The sequence below is a fragment of the Mus caroli genome, unplaced genomic scaffold (genome assembly GCF_978045245.1).
Source record: "Mus caroli unplaced genomic scaffold, Mus_caroli_1 scaffold_4, whole genome shotgun sequence".
Taxonomy (NCBI): domain Eukaryota; kingdom Metazoa; phylum Chordata; class Mammalia; order Rodentia; family Muridae; genus Mus; species Mus caroli.
The window spans coordinates 100863967-100881414 of NW_028227259.1; the positions used below are offsets into that span (position 1 = coordinate 100863967).

At 44.3% G+C, this 17448-nt stretch overlaps 1 protein-coding gene across 2 annotated transcripts in view; it reads left to right on the forward strand.

The window, feature by feature from the left end:
* Fras1 (Fraser extracellular matrix complex subunit 1) overlaps positions 1 to 17448 on the forward strand; it is a 419154-nt gene that overhangs the window by 386468 nt on the left and 15238 nt on the right. For both annotated transcript variants that reach the window (XM_021162463.3, XM_029477538.2), the window contains 7 exons: positions 905 to 1061; positions 3269 to 3469; positions 6007 to 6194; positions 8090 to 8365; positions 11167 to 11399; positions 13406 to 13566; positions 16803 to 17017. In XM_021162463.3, the coding sequence (XP_021018122.1) occupies positions 905 to 1061; positions 3269 to 3469; positions 6007 to 6194; positions 8090 to 8365; positions 11167 to 11399; positions 13406 to 13566; positions 16803 to 17017 (1431 nt within the window). The remainder of the gene's footprint in view (positions 1 to 904; positions 1062 to 3268; positions 3470 to 6006; positions 6195 to 8089; positions 8366 to 11166; positions 11400 to 13405; positions 13567 to 16802; positions 17018 to 17448) is intronic.

A 17448-nucleotide genomic window follows, 5' to 3' on the forward strand; every position in this document is an offset into this window, starting at 1 on the left:
AAGGATGATTTAGAACTTCTGCCTACACATAGCCTGTGTAGGATAGCTGGGTAGGAAATTTAAAAATAAATCCTTTTTGTTTGTTTGTTTTTTGTTTTTTGTTTTTTTGAGACAGGGTTCCTCTGTGAAACCCTGGCTATCCTGGAACTCACTCTGTAGATCAGCCTGACCTTGAACTCAGAAGTCTGCCTGCCTCTGCAGATGTCCCCTTTCCTATCATATAACTGTGCCACTGAGGCTCATTACACACACACACATACACACACACACTCCTATCTCGGTGGAGAATATTCTATTTGAGAAACACGTGGTTTCCTCCCATCACCAAGAGCTTGGCTTATGCTCTAGGTTTCATTCTTCTATAGTGTTCAGATGAGATACTACCTGGTATCCAATTTGAAAGTAGTTTAGCATTGAAAATTTAATATTTTTAACCTAAGATGGTGCCTTTCTGAATTCCTTACAAATTTATTCAAGTTTCGCAAAGGAAAATCAACTCATTGAACTCTGCAGGAAGAAGAGCCACGTGCTAACCCTTATTCACTAGTCATCTGCGTTTGTAACATATACAAATGTCATCATTAGCCCAGTTACCATGTGGGAAAGCACACCACGGTGTGCAGGTGCATGTTATTTGCTGTTGATTGTATTGTCATGGTTTTTCACAACTTATCACCAAAAGTTTCAAATGTCTTTATAATGTAAACCTTGTCATACAGGCACCTCCTAGTTGGGCACAAATTGCTAGAATTCAAAGTTCTATTTTATAAATGTAACTGTTGAGCCATTTTTGAATTCATGCCAATTCTTTGATGCTACAAAGAGGAAAAATGTCATCTAGGAAAACTTCCTATCGTTGGTCCTCTTGCTACAAGGCTAAATATGTCTTGTGTGTTGGTCATAGACGAAGAACTGCACTGTCTACATCCATGACGACTCCATGTTTGAGCCTGAGGAGCAGTTCAGGGTCTACCTTGGCCATCCTCTTGGAAATCACTGGAGTGGAGCTAGAATTGGGAAGAACAGTGTGGCCACTGTCACCATATCCAACGACGAAGATGGTAACAGAAGAGAAATCCTTTTGGTTTTGCTTCGGTGGCCGGGACATTAACTGAGAGCTTATCAATAATATCAGTGTCTTGGAAGGGAAAGTGCTACAGGAGTTCCTATTTAGGGCAACCTCTGAATATTTATCTAGAATGGCTGTAGCAAATGACCACCTACTGTGGGGCTCACAGGAATCCTTAATCTCACTATCCCCTACATTGTCAAAGATAAAGAACAAATATGTTTAAAACCTAGAACAGGAACCTTAAAGCAGAGAATGAAAGTCATGTAAGTTGTCACACGTCAGGAAGGGGCTAGACATACAATCAGAAATATTTGAGTCCCAAGAACTAAGCTGGAACACTGCTGTCTGCCTGGAAAAGTCTGATTTCTGACTGACTTCTCAAACCGACAGAAACAACCAGCCTCCCGAGCTGTCTAGGGGCAGAGCGAGAACACCCCTTTCCAGGGAAGTGGCAACACGTGTTGTTTGCTCCAAACAGCACCTGTTTTAAATCGAAACATCGTTATTTTACTAAAATAGATTATTTTAACAGGTGAATATATACTAATGCAAACCCTGCTGTTTGCATAATGTTTATAGTCCTTCTTACACATGTTATATTAGCTTGTTTTGATTAATCCTGGCAATAATCCTGATCACTATCTCCTATGGGAAGAAACAGCACCCACAAAGCTCTTAATTTGCATTTGAGCTACATAGCTTTAAGTGGCGACACTATATAGGGACCTTGATTTGTTGGATTCTAGAATCTGCACTCTTGACTGCTGTGAGAGTGCTAAGACTCCTATAGTTCCTGGTGAAAAGTCAGGAACCAACTTGGACATCACTAAGAAAAGCTGGCCTTCAATCCGGGAAGATAGTACAGTTGGTAAAGTGTTTGAGCCTCAAGCATGAGAGCTGAGTTCAATCCTCAGTGATTGCATAAAAAGCCAGTTGTACTTATAATTTCAGTGCTGAGAAGTGGAAGCAGGAAGATCCCTGGGGCTTGCCATCCTATCATCGTTGGTAAGCCCCAGATCTCAGTGAGAGAACTTGCCTCAGAAATTAGATAAATGACTCTTGAAGAGCAGCACCTGAGACTGACCTCTTGCTCGTACATGTATACAAGCACAAACACACTCGCGCACGCACACACACACACACACACACACACACACAGTGAGAGAGAGAGAGAGAGAGAGAGAGAGAGAGAGAGAGAGAGAGAGAGTTGTAGTTGAATTAGCTCTTCCTGCAAACTTAGGTTCAATCCCAAGGTGAACCTTTCTCAACTAAAGAAATCCCAAATGATCAAAACTCAACAAGACTGAGGTTGGCAGATGGCTTAGTGAGCGGGAGCAGCATCTACTCTTGTACAGAACCAGAGTTCCATTCCCAGCATGCTCTCTGAGGAGTTCACAGCTGCCTGTGATGCAGTGCTTATTTGTGACATCTTTAGGCATCTGCACCACACATGTACATATGCAAATATAGATGAAAGAAAAGTATTCAAAAGGTAAAAAATTCGCCCTGTCTAGCAGCCTTCCAGTGTTTCAAAGAGCCTCTGGCAGGAAACTGTACAGTCCAGATGAAACTTTCTGCAAAAGAAAAGATAGAGATGAAAAATTTCTAAAATATTCCACAACACACTAAAATGACACAAAATTAATAGCTTCTCTCAATTTCCCATTATTTTATCTTCTTCTCGGACAACCTCCCAACCTCCCCCTCCTCATGAAATTTGAATTGGGGCCAGGGGTTTAAATACTATTTCTATTGGAAAATGGATATACTTCAGGAATAGCTAAATGAGATGCACTGTAAACTTGTAAAAATTGTAGCTTGTAACTAAAAGGTTGCTTAGGTAATCAGTCCATAGATATTTATCGAGTACCTACTATGTCTTAGTCCCTTGATAAGGTGTGCAAATTTCAGTTTTAAAAGCTTTAGTGTAAAATCATCCTTTGCGCTATCATGTCATGTTGGAAGCTTGGCCACCATACATTTCCCTTGTGAAAAACAACACCTACAGGAGCCCAAATCAGTTCTTTTGTCTAAAATGTGGCTCGTGGGCACATGCTGGTTTATCTTTATGACTGCCAACCATTAGGCTGTGGCTTTGTGAACAGTTCCCTCTGGTTGCTATATGCTATTTCTTTAGGAATCTGATTCTTTGACTGATTCTAACTTACTTTAATTTCCCTGCCCACATTTCCTTAGCCCCCACCATTGAGTTTGAAGAAGCTGCATACCAAGTCCGGGAACCTGCAGGGCCAGAAGCCATTGCAGTTCTGAGTATCAAGGTCATCCGCAGAGGCGATCAAAACAGGACCTCCAAGATCCGCTGCAGCACTCGAGACGGCTCTGCCCAGTCTGGTGTGGATTATTACCCCAAGAGCAGGGTCCTGAAATTCAGTCCTGGTAATTGAGTGCCAACTTCAGTCTCTGGGTTTTCTTTCCTTTTCTTTCTCTTCTTTTTTTAATTGTTTGTTTTGATTTTTGTTTGTTTGGGTTTTATGTGAGCATTTATTGATTACACATAACAATGGATTTTATTATGATGCTTTTCTACCTGTATATAATGTATTTTGATCTTATTCACTCCCCCATTGCCCTCTCTTGTGTTTCCCATTCCCGAAGTTCCCCATCCCCTTCGCAATGTGTCCAATTTGTAAGGTTTTCTTTTTCTTTTGTTGTTGGTTTTTTTGGAGACAGAGTTTATCTGCATAGCCCTGGCTGTCCTGGAACTCGAACTGTAGACCAGGCTGGCCATGAACTCACAGAGATGCACCTGCCTCTGCCTCCCGAGTGCTGGGATTAAAGGTGTATGTTATTAACTGCCCAGCTGGGGTTTTCCCAATAGAGAGAGAGAAATCTTATAATTGAATAGAGGTTTATGGTGTAATATTGAATTAAAATATAATACTTTCAATAATTTAAGGAATTTACTAAATATGTATTTGAGGTTGCAGATAACCTTTTAGCTAGTTTAAATAACAAATACACCGATCCACAGAACACATTGAGCATTTGGGTCTATGTGAAAGAATTTTTGTTAGCCTGTTATTTAGTTGAATAAAAACAACACTTGATTTTAAATACACATACAACATATATACATACACCATGCAATACATGGTAGAAAATGCTGTGCTGGGCCCTTTAGGGCTTACTGAAATATGAAAGACACAAACCCAATGTACAAATGGTTTTAGATCTACTAGGATGCAGGATAGCCAGTTACAAGCTTCCAAAAACATTTCACTCTGAGACAAAAATGGTGATGGGTTTAGGAAGACGGAAAAATAAGAACTAAGTCACAACCAGCAGTTTGACTGTCTGATGTATTGATTTGATAAAGCAGTGCTTCTTAACCTGTGGATCACTACCTTTTGCTGTTTGAGTGACCCTTTCACAGGGGTCACCTGAGACCATCTGCATATCAGATATTTACATTATGATTCATGACAGCAAAATTACAGTTATGAAGTATTAACCCATGTAATTTTATGATTGATGAGGAGCTATATTAAAGGGTCACAGCATTAGGAAAGTTGAGAACCACTGTGATAGGGGAAATGGACCAGGCAGATGGCAAGTTGAATTGTATGCTTGTTGTTTTAATAGAACATAGTCGGGGGCAGGAGATGTTAAGTGGCTACTGTAGATCCTTCACACTTTTTCAGAGACATCTTGACAAGTGGATGGAGTATCTCAGAGACTCAGAATAGAGGTCCCTACATCTCTGACATCTCACGGGAACTTTAAAGGGCTGTCTGCTCTGTCTTAGTTATAGTTACTACTGCTATGATGAAACACAGGACCAGAAGCAAGCTGGGGAGGAAAGTTTTATTTGGCTTACACATACACACCATAGTCCATCACTGGAGGAAGTCAGGGCAGGGACTGAAACAGGTCTGGAACTGATGCAGAGGTCACAGAGGGGTGCTCCTTACTGGCTTTCTCCCCATGGCTTGCTCAGCCTGCTTTCTTATAGAACCCAGGACCACCAGCCCAAGGGTGGCTCCACCTTCAATGGGCTTCATCAATCACTAAGAAAATGCACTACAGGCTTGCCTGAAGTTAGATCTTTGGAGGCCTTTTCTCAACTGAGGCTTTCTCCTCTCCAAAGACTTTGGCTTGTGTCAAGTTGACATAAAACCAGCCAACACAAGTTCCATCCCTGGCTATTAGGTCTATTAGGTGTCTTCTGGAAGGGTAGCTCCAGTCTTCCACATCTGTTTCATTTCTCCTTCAAGCATCCTTACTCTTTGTTTTTTTTCTGTTTAAGGTTTGGACAAGCATGAACCAGATGTGAGAAGGAGGGGAGGAGAGACCCTTACTGTCATGCACTTAACAAGAGATGGAGTGAATGTCTAAAGCCTCTGCCTGCTTCCTCCCAGCATCTCACTCCCTGTTCTTATCTTTCCAAAGCCTGGTCCGATAAGCAGTCTTTTAGCCTTTGTCTCTTAGGGCACAGCTTTAAGGGCATTTGTGTGCACTCTCTCTCGAAGCCACATGAGAGAGAGAGAGGGAAGGGGGAGGAGAGACAGAGAGAGAGAGAGAGAGAGAGAGAGAGAGAGAGAGAGAGAGAGAGAGAGAGAGAAGAGGGAAGAAAACTTAAGCAAAAAGAGAAAAAAATTGTAACCAGGATGAAGTGTACTTCAGATCATAGATTTTTATTACAGCCAGCCTGTGTCAGGCAGGGGCCATTAATCCTTGTATGGTGTCGAATAGCAAATCTGCAGTGCAGAGTCTCTACCACAGGTAGACTTTGGTCTGTAGAAGAGATTCTTCACTTGAGACAGGTATGCTGTGATTAGCAGTCATTGTACTTATGAGAACCCCCTGAAAGGACAGGGCATATTTTAATGTGATGTCCAAGCTGTGTCAACCTATACTCTCTCGAGTGTTCCCCTGACGAGGCGTTTGCTCTTCTTGTTCTGTCCTTGCTGAAGGCGTTGATCATATCTTCTTCAAAGTCGAGATCCTGTCCAATGAGGACCGAGAATGGCATGAGTCCTTTTCTCTAGTCCTTGGCCCGGATGATCCAGTGGAAGCCGTACTTGGAGACGTGACGACTGCTACGGTGACAATTCTAGACCAGGAGGCAGCAGGGAGTCTCATATTGCCAGCACCACCCATTGTGAGTTTGCCTGATCCAAAGGATGGCTGGTGTTGTGTCTCAGTGGCCAGTAGGTGAGAACAGGAGACAAGAAGGATCCCAATGTGCCACTTCTTGGTTCCTCTTGGCGCTCAGCCAGGAGCATCTCTCCTCCCACTTCCCCCTACAGAGGACACTGGGCCATGTGTGGAGACATTTCTCCTTGGTAAATCTCTCACACAATGTCCTAAGACCATCTAGTGGGTAGGATCTACAGATTCTGTGAACCACCCCCTTCAGTGCATGCACAACATGGCCCCCAACAACAAAAAGCAGTTATTTGGTACAAATGCTAACAGCACTAAAGGTAGAGGAGCTCACTCCTGGTGCAAGACCAAGCTATTTCCACAGTGATCTGACAACGAAAGTGCAGTTCAGTTGACCACCATATTGCTTTGATGGGAGAGCAAGAAAGCAATGCTACTACACATCTAATATCCTGCATACTTACCACACATAGAACTTACATGCAGAGATGTGGATTATGTTTCTCAGTGTGGGAGACACTGAATGAATGCAATGACCTTACCATTAAGAGAACATGCCCACCGGGCGTGGTGGCGCATGCCTTTAATCCCAGCACTCGGGAGGCAGAGGCAGGCGGATTTCTGAGTTCGAGGCCAGCCTGGTCTACAAAGTGAGTGCTAGGACAACTAGGACTATACAGAGAAATCCTGACTTGAAAAACAAGAAGAAGGAGAAGGAGGAGGAAGAGGAGGAGGAGGAGGAGGAGGAGGAGAAGAAGAAGAAGAAGGAGGAGGAGGAGGAGGAGGAAGGAGGGAAGGGAAAGAAGAAGAAGAAGAAGAAGAAGAAGAAGAAGAAGGAGGAGGAGGAGGAGGAGGAGGAGGAGGAGGAGGAGGAGGAGGAGGAAGGAAGGAAGGAAGGAAGGAAGGAAGGAAGGAAGGAAGGAAGGAAGGAAGGAAGGAAGGAAGGAAGGGAAAGAAGAAGAAGAAGAAGAAGAAGAAGAAGAAGAAGAAGAAGAAGAAGAAGAAGAAGAAGAAGAAGGAGAAGAAGAAGGAGGAGGAGGAGGAGGAAGGAGGGAAGGGAAAGAAGAAGAAGAAGAAGAAGGAGGAGGAGAAGGAAGGAAGGAAGGAAGGAAGGAAGGAAGGAAGGGAAAGAAGAAGAAGAAGAAGAAGAAGAAGAAGAAGAAGAAGAAGGAGAAGAAGAAGGAGGAGGAGGAGGAAGGAGGGAAGGGAAAGAAGAAGAAGAAGGAGGAGGAGGAGAAGGAAGGAAGGAAGGAAGGAAGGGAAAGAAGAAGAAGAAGAAGAAGAAGAAGAAGAAGAAGGAGAAGGAGAAGGAGAAGGAGAAGGAGAAGGAGAAGGAGAAGGAGAAGGAGAAGGAGAAGGAGAAGGAGAAGGAGAAGAAGAAGAAGAAGCAGCAGCAGCAGCAGCAGCAGCCACCCAAAGGTCACCAGTAGATACGGAATCCGTGACTCCAGTAATCAGCCCTGCATTCCTAACTTTAAGTCTCTTAAGTATTAGCAGATAGGACTATTTCAAAATTTATCTCTAACTTGATTATGAAACCTTTTTATTTTTCCTATTTTGGGCAAGTGTGCCTCTACGCACCATTAACAATTTAATGCACCTCTAAATTAGCAGCTGCCATTAGTAACAGAATTTGGATTTCAAAGAAAATAGAGTCTGTTTTCACATCAGGGATAAGGCGCTGGTTTCGGAGTGCAGTCAGTAGGATAATAAAGCCTCCGACAGGATCTCCTCCACTCATGGCGTCTTTGCCTGGCAAAGAACTACACAGTTTCCTGTTGTGTCCCCACAGAATCCCTATGAAGAGGCTTTGGGGGTCTTAGGGAAGGATGTAGTAGTAGTCCCTTTGTGTTCCTCAACCCAGCCTGAAGCTCTTCTGCTTTTTCCTAGGTAGTCACTCTTGCTGACTATGACCACGTGGAAGAGCTGGCAAAGGAAGGTGTCAAGAAATCCCCATCGCCAGGCTACCCACTAGTCTGTGTCACACCCTGTGACCCACGCTACCCCAGGTATGCTGTCATGAAGGAACGGTGCAGCGAGGCTGGTATCAACCAAACATCTGTGCAGTTCAGCTGGGAAGTGGCTGCGCCCACCGATGGCAATGGGGCTCGGTCTCCCTTTGAGACCATCACCGATAACACACCATTCACCAGCGTCAACCACAAGGTGAGTCTGGCAGATGCCCTTAGGAGGCAAAGAGCTGACATTGCTCTAATCTGTCATATTCCGTGAGGTCTGTGCATGGCATTTGGAATAAAACAAATAATAATTGGTTAGGAATACTATTAGATGTTAGGAAAAGTAACATGGTGTACTAGTTAGAAACTAAGTAGTTGTCTGTTGGCATCTTTACAAACTCCGAGTCTGACTGCCTTTCAGTCACTTAATATAGAGGAGCTCTTTGACCTCTCTCAGGCACTTGATCTGTAAAATAATATGTCTCCCATTCAGCCACTTGACAGAATTACTGACAAATGTGGTTTATAAATGCTTAAGCAAGTCCAGGATTCCAGGTGGGTACCATTGAGCAATTCCTTTTTATGTATTTTTTAATCATTCAGTAAGTATCTGGGTATGAACTTCTTGAGGACATGGATTCAGATTTCTACCACAGTCGCAAACCTTCAAATAACCAACAGTTGAATGGCACACAGTAGGGAGTGAATTTTAAACAGAGGGATAGACCACTTACTGTGTGGTCTGTGCTTTGCAAAAACCATTTGGGAAGACATGAAAGGAACTCCTGGGGCAGTTGGGGTTTTTTATTTTGTTTTTTTTTTTGTTTTTCCAAGAGCAGATCCACAACCCCACCTTCCACCAGAGGGCTGTGACTACTGATGTTGGTCCACTCTTGGGAGAAGTGCCCCAGAGCAGATTTCCTCATACACCAATAATGTCAGCGGTTTCCTGAAAAAGACATCAAGGCAGTCAAGGCTCAAGCTCAACAACAGGCTTTAGCTCTCAAGCACACTTTCCTAACTAGTTCACGCCTTACTTTCAGACTATACTCTTTGACGAGTCTAATAGAACAGGGTCACTTGTAGCCCTTGCCTTTGACACAACTTGCTCACAAAGGCTGGGAAATCCATCCTTTTGCAATGTAGTACAAATTTAAATGGCCTTCTGTATTATTAAAAGCATAAGAGCTGGAGAGATGCTTATTAGATTGAGCTCTTGAACATGCATGAGAACCTGAGTTCGAATCCCAACAACACACATAAAGCTAGACATTGTAGTACATCATTTCGGTGATCCTGTGGTAAGGTGGGTGTTAAACACAGAAGAATCCCTGGAAGCTTGCAATCCTGGAGTGTGCAGGGCAGTAGCAAACAACAGAGGTACCCTGCCTTTCAGAAAGTGGGAGACAAGAACCGAGAACCCAAGATGTCAGTACACCCGCACGCTCGCACACACATGCACACACATACACGCACGCACAGACAGAGAGAGAGAGAGAGAGACAGACAGACAGACAGACAGACAGACATAAAACCCTTTAAAGCAAGACTTAACAGCTTATTATATTGTAAGTATCTAATTCCATTTCAACAGAACCTTATATTTGAGCCAAAAATATATTATTTTAAAAATAGGTATTAAATTTACAGCACTGTGACTCTAACTTCTCCTGTGATGAACTGGTGACTAACACTCTTTCCCCAGTTTCCTTTTCTTTATGTTCATTTCTTCAATTATTTATTTAGTACCATCGTGTTTATGCATTTTTGTAACATGCCTAACATCCCTCCTAGACTAAGTCCATTTATAAATAAATAAAGAGGTGGCAGCTAATTAAAAAAAGTTTAATGGGGAAATCTTCTTTAATTTTTAATGGACTTCAATGAAAATTGTTTCCATGGGAGGAATTTCTACATTTATGTGATCGCTTTGTGGGAGGTCTAAGGCACATAGAACTACTAATTAATTTTCCTGAACTGTACTCGCCATGGATGCACACAGCACCTGACATGTCCAGGTGACCGGGACCCGATATTGCCTCTCAGCTGTCCTTACTCCTCTTGCTCCTGCACGTCTGGAAATGCAAAGGGGTCTGGAGAAAGACTGTCAAAGGCCAAGGGGAGTCAGAGGCCAGGTTCTCTGCCTCAAGCACGCAGACCTCTGCAAGGTTGTTGGGAGCAGTGGCAATCTCTCTGCTTGTTACTCAGGAAGGGCTCACTGCCTGGCACAAAAGCCAGGATGCTGTCAGCAGATTTCTACAAAAAGATGAACCTTTATTGAGCATCTGACTGACAAAGATCAGGAACTAACCCTTCCAGTCAGTCTCCATGATCAGCCAGTAGTGAGAGAACGTCTGGTAGCAGGAAGGAGAAAAGTTACTAAGGTGGGGATGACAAGAGGGGAGTATGCATTTCTTTGGGAGGCACGCTACAGTCTGCACAGGAGACTTTTGAGGTTAGGACATCACTGGCCAGACATCTCAGCCTCTTCCTTACACTCTTAAAAGGCTGATTTCAAACCAGCAAAGCCATTAGGAAAAGGAGTGGAGGCTTTTTCCTGAAGACAAGACATTATGTCTCAGGTGTCTAGGCCTTAACCTCATTGCAGCCCATTCTTTGCAACAGAAGCCTGGTTGAGGCCAATGAGTCTTGCTGGAAGATGTGAGAAACAGTAATGTCACCTTATACTAAACCTCAAGTCTAAAGAGAGCAATAGATTCAGTTACTGTAGACTGTCTTAGGGCACTTGCTTCATCTTTTGAGTGTGTTTTCTATCTCATTGCATCAGACTACAAGGATTTACTGCTCTGATCCTAGGGCCTGGTTCATGATGGATATCATTGACCAAATGATAAATGAAAAGATAGATGGATGAATGCATGGATGCATGGATGGATGGATGGCCTCCATAGCTAGCTTTGTAACAGAGCTTGCTGTACCATACCCATCAGATATGAAGGTGTGTGTATGCATTATATTCCTACCTGTGATACTTTATTTTTCCTACAGGTCCTAGACAGCATTTATTTCAGCCGGAGGTTCCATGTGCGTTGTGTGGCCAAGGCTGTGGACAAGGTGGGCCATGTGGGGACCCCCTTGAGGAGCAATGTTGTTACCATTGGAACAGACAGTGCTATCTGCCACACCCCAGTCGTGGCTGGGACGGCTCGAGGCTTCCAGGCACAGTCCTTCATCGCGACCTTGAAGTACCTGGATGTCAAACACAAAGAACATCCAAACAGGTCAGGCAATGACTTCCTCTGGAGTGGATTTCAGCTATCCTTGTGTGTTTTCCAACTGGGGCAGATGAGTGAAAGATGCTTCTGCAAAATTGAATAGTGGTAATTAAAGCTTCAGAAGAAAAGCCTTCTCCAAAGGCCCCTTGAGGTCTGGCCCCCTCACCTGTCTTCCTAGGTTCATTTATCTCACCTGCATTTCACCTGCCATAACATCTGCAGAGAATCACTTTACTCTCCAAGGACTTCAGACTCTTTTGGTTTGTGCTCAAGAGCTTCAACTCTACTTGTGATACTTAAGTCCTCTTGTTCAATAGCAGGCCACCCACAGCCTCTCTTCTAGAAATACTTTTGACACATCCTCCAATTTGACTTAGAGGTTCCTCTGATGCCCATCTATGCCTCCTTCAGCGAGGGATCGTTTTTTTTTTTTTTTTTTTTGTTTTTTTTTTTTTTAACCATGTGGTGTGGTAGCTGGTAGAAACCTTGAGGGAAGGGATCAGGACTGTTGGTTCTGTATCTCCTCCCTCTACTTCATGGCTTCTAGTCCTGGTGACTCACTTGCTGAATAGATGCTGAACTAATGAGGAATAACACTTGTAACTACAAGTCACTGGACTTATTTTTACCTCAGCCACAGTGATTTTAATTCCATTCTTTTGCATAGCAGAAGAGATGTCGCCCATGTCATACATATTCATTAAGCTTCATTGAATTTAAGCACTTACCTTTGTGAACATCTGAGCGGGTCCAAGCATATGCAAATCTCTCTTCTTTCCAAAAGAATACAGTTTATTTTTGTTAAGCAGCAGAACAGGGCAGCACTGACCCTTTCCTTGGTCAAGAGCCATGTTCTTTACACCCCAAGTCTGGATTCCCCTGAGCTTACAGACAAGCTTTAGGAACCCAAAGCCCACTCTCAGTAAGCTTTGTGAAAATTTAAACTTGTGCAATGAAAACAAATGCAGCCCATAAGCACAGCTCTGCTTGCGTCCTGGACTTGAGCCGATATTTATTAAGTTCATATTTTATTTTGAGTTGTATTCTACATGCACTGCAGGGACGAAAGCAATGAAGGAAATGGCCCTTGTCCTCAGAGTGGGGAGGAGAGATAAGCAGTCTCTAAACATACGAGAAATAGCAGTCCGGATAAATAAGTTACAGACAGCCTGGGACAAAGGCTTCCAGGGCTGAGGACTGGAGACGGAGGGAAAGGTTGCTGCAGAATGAGGACGGTCAGCGTGGACTTGAGAGGAGAGACGCAAGAGATGGCTGTTTTTAGATGGAGAGAGACATAGTGGTTAGTAGGGTAGAAACTGACCTGAAATTTTAAGAATTCAACCATTTCTTTAATTATTCTATTATAAAAATAATTGCTTAGAAGCATACATACAAGCTGGGGTGGTGGCTCAGTGGCTAAATCCCTCAACATACAAGTGTGAGGACACAAGAATTCAGATCCTCAGGATCCGTGTCAAAAACTGAGTGGTTGTTGAAGTCACTTGTAATCCCAGCTCTCAGACAAAGACTGTTCCACAGGGTAACCTGGCTAGCCAAGACTGTTCAAACCAGTGAGCTTCCTGGCTCAGCAAGAGACCCTGCCTTGAAGCAGAGTGACATTCAGGCCAAGACCTGACGTCACCTTCCAGCATCCTCAAGGTCACAGGAAGGCACATGTGCATGGGCGCCCACACACATGCAAACATGTGTCCATACAACGTACATGACACATACACACAGAAAGAAGCATATAACCATGTCAGCCCTCGGTATGCATGGAGACAGAGTGGGGACAGCTGCTGCACTGGTCACTAACTAAGGGTCCATTAGGAGTGAAAGCAGTCCTCCATGTGTGTGTGCCTAGCCCCTCATGTTCAGATATAAATCCTTCATGGAAACCTCAAGGGAGGAAAAGGATTGCTAACATTCACCTGCAAAGACAAATGAGTGTGCTCAGGTGGCAGCTGCTGCCCATCCTGCAGACCTGAACCCTTGTCTGTCCTCTCCCCTAGAATCCACATCTCTGTGCAGATCCCTCACCAGGATGGAATGCTGCCCCTTATCTCAACCATGCCCCTGCACAACCTGCACTTCCTGTTGTCGGAGTCCATCTACAGACACCAGCATGTCTGCTCCAACCTCGTCACAGCGCGGGACCTGCGAGGCCTCGCAGGTATGTAACAGCTTTGAAAGTGGGGCTCAGTGGGGAGGGTTAGACTTTTCATGGTTTCTTGCCTTCAGCTTCATATGCATTTATCCTTCTTCGGGAGCGTCCACACACAGAGAGCCTAACTGAAGTCAACAGGAAAATGAAGGACTTTCGAATACTGTGAACTTAGACTCAGAGTCTGTTCTAAGCCCTTAGCTGTAGGGCAGTGGTTCTCAACCCTCCTAATGCTGCGACCCTTTAATGCAGTTCCGTATGTTGTGGTGACCCCCAACAATAAAATTACTTCATTGCTACTTCAGAACTGTGATTTTGCTACTGCTGTGAATCATAATGGAAATATCTGATATTTCTGATGATCTTAGCTGACCCCCTATGAAAGGGTCATTTGACCCCCAGGTTGAGAACCAATGTTATAGACCTTAACAAAAGTGGCTTGGCCTCTCTCAGCCACTGTGTTCTTATCTGGGATGTGAGAACAATGTGATGTTAAGTCTAAAATGCCTCCACGGTAAATATTAGATACACCCCCACCTATGGAGACCATTCTTTGTTGTGTGATTGCTCCCATGATAGCAGCATCTTTAGAAAGAGAAAACACAGATCTTAGAGGCTGAAGAATGGATGCTCTAGAAGTGGGAACTGAGATCAAGTTTAGAGGACATGGTTTTCTGTAGAGGTCAACACCTACTTAAAGGAAAGGGGAAGAAGCAGGATGGGGCAGAGTGACATGCCCAAGAGCCCTGCAGCCTAGCCAAGAGAAATGCTGAAGAGACACCTCCTGCTCCTCCCCTTCTGCCCCCCCATCTCCCTCCCCTTCCCCCTTCCCCCTTCCCCCTTCCCCCTTCCCCCTTCCCCCTTCCCCTCTCCCCTTCCCCTGGATGCTCCTGTCTCAGCAAGAGCTTGACCCCAGCTGAGCATGAACAGCAGATGAGGACTCTTAAGAGTCCAACAGCTACAGACTGTGCATCTGTGTTCACCGCAGCGGACATTTCACTCCACAAAAAGTCCTGTCCGTTTCCACTTACCTTGACAAGTGTGCATGCAATGCCTGTCATTCCCCCGGCCCCTCCCCCACTACTGTTCTTCGGATGAATTATTCAACAGTGGTTTTGAAGACAGAAATGCATTTATCTGCTCCTTCATATTCATTAAGTGTCATTTTTTGGTAGTGGTGGTCTTTGTACGGTAGACTTAGAGCTCAAAATATTCTTAAACCATTGAACTACACATGAAAGTTTAATTGGCACACATACATAGGCAAGAAAAGAAACGGTATGATTAAAAACTGAAAATCTCTATCTCTCCCTGCTTAAAAACATCTACATTTATCCCAGGCTAACTGAGGTTCTACTCTTAGTGGGACTAAGGGCAGGTTGCTGGTGGTGGACATTCTGAGATGTTCTTAAATGGGCAGTGCCCCATTTAACCCCAGGCCACAGACAGTTCAGCATTGTCTCTTGCTGCCTCTCTGTCTCTTTTAAAACATGATGGCTACTTTTAGGACTATAAAAATTATATTCAGGAGCCAGAAAGATGCTCAGAGGGGAAGGAGAGAGCTGACTCCCACAGGTTGTCCTCTGACCTCCATGACATGGTCTTAGACACACACACACACACACACACACACACACACACACATACATACACGCACATACACATACATACACACACATACACACACACACTCTAAAAATGTGAAAATTTTTATTATACCTCAAGTGTCCTAAAATTGTATCAGCATTCAGCTGTCTTCTGTAATTTAGAACAGGTCACAGAATTTGATCTAATCATTTTGACCCATAGCAGGTGAAGTTTAGTCAGACATCATTAGCAAGCTATCTACTAATCAAGATGGTTCCCCCCACCTCAAGAGTTCGGAAACCATTGGAGGGAGGAGGAAAGGCAAGTTGGATGTTGGTTTGATGGCTTTCCATAAAAACCGAGTTTCACATTGGCCTTAAAAATAACTATTTTCATACGCGAGGGATCTATGTAGTGCAGCAATTTCACAAAGACCAGAGGTGAGCTGCAGGATGCAGAGAAATACCTGGAAACCCTGCCTTATTCATCCATGCTGCTGTGCTGTGTGGTCACCTTTTCTCCTGGGTACCTGGGTCTCTTAAAGGAGCAGTGCCCCATTTAACCCCAGGCAACAGACAGCTCACCCTTATATCTTCCTGCCTCTCTGTCTCTCTTCTCTCGTTCTCTCTGTCACTCTCTCACTTTCCTTCTCCCTTGGTATGTGTGAGTGTGTATGTGTGTGTGTGGGTATCTTGTATACATGTTCATCTACATATGTGTGTTTGTATGTATGTGTAAGCCAAAGGTCAATTAAAGATGTCTTCCTCAGTCATTCTCCACTGTACTTTCTGAGATAGAATCTGCTCCTTAAGCCTGAAGCTTTCTGGCTGGCCAGTGAGTTTCAAGGATTCTCTATGCTTCAGCACTGGGGACATGCATACAGGCTTCCATACCTAGCTTTTTTCCCATAGGTGCTGGGCATCCATAATCAGGCCCTTGTTGTAGTAGTTGATTAATCTGCTCCAAATAAAAGACACACACACATACAGAGCCTTCTATTTTAATATGCCTTAAACAGCTCAATGGCTGGGCCACTCCCAAACTTCAACTTTAACTTATGCCTCCCCTCTGCTACTGAGTTATTACTTACTAGAATCTATATTCCATCTTTGTTACCTTAGACCCATTTGGGGCTGGGGGCTGGGGGCTGGAGCCGCTCTTCCCCTGCTCTTACATGATTGGTGTGCTCTCTCTTCTGCAGCTCTCAAGCCTGGATCTTACTCCTTTCCTGGCATGGTGATTCTCCTTTCTCCCTTGGTACCCTTACCTGCAAATCCAAAGTCCAGTCTCTGTCTCTCTGCCCAGCCATTGGCTGCCAGCAACTTTATTTACTGATCAGAACCAACTGGGGGATGGGGAGTGGGCAGGGACCCTCTGCATCTTACACACCCAAATAACAGAATGCAAATGTTGGAGCAAATGCACAACAGACCTTCATGCATATTCTGTAAGGAACACTTTACCTGCTGAGCCATGACCTCAGCTCCCAACAGGCAGCTCAGCTCTTTATAAACGTTCCTCTTGACTTTACTGGATACTGGGAGTCCATGGTAGATCCAGCCAGGGTCTCAGATGGACAGCCCAGCGACCTCCTCTTTACCCAGTCCCTGGCATGCTCAGACCAAGTCACTGCTTCTTGTTTCCTCCCTCCCATGCAGAGGCAGGGTTCCTGGATGACGCAGGTTTCCACAGTACTGCTCTGGGCCCTGGCTATGACCGCCCCTTCCAGTTTGACTCAAGTGTACGAGAGCCCAAAACCATCCAGCTCTACAGACACCTGAACCTAAAGAGCTGCGTGTGGACCTTTGATGCATACTACGATATGACAGAGCTTATCGATGTGTGTGGGGGCTCCGTGACTGCTGACTTCCAGGTGGGTTCTCTGGGATATTGTGCTTGGGTGCCATGCCACTTCTGTTGTAGAAGTGCCTTGGTCAGCTAGATACCCAATAGCTGTATTCAGCCAGGTAAGGGAATATTCTTTTTAAGATCCTTATCAGGGGTCTTGGCTGTACTGTAGTTGAAAGAGTGCTGAGGTCTTCTAAATCAAGGTAATGTATAAAACAATTATTGTAGCAAGCCCAAAACTCTAGTATCTTTAGATGGGTGTGGGATTCTTTTCGCTCTGTATACTTTGGAAAATGGAGGTTCACATTTGCTAGTGGGGTGCTTTACATGAATATATTCTCTTCTCCCACTTGGAATGAACCAGAATCGCAGGTGGTACACCCCTCAAAAGACAACTTTGGATTCTGAAACACCACTGGGAAGAGTCTATTGTTTCAAACCTTCTGACTGTGTGCT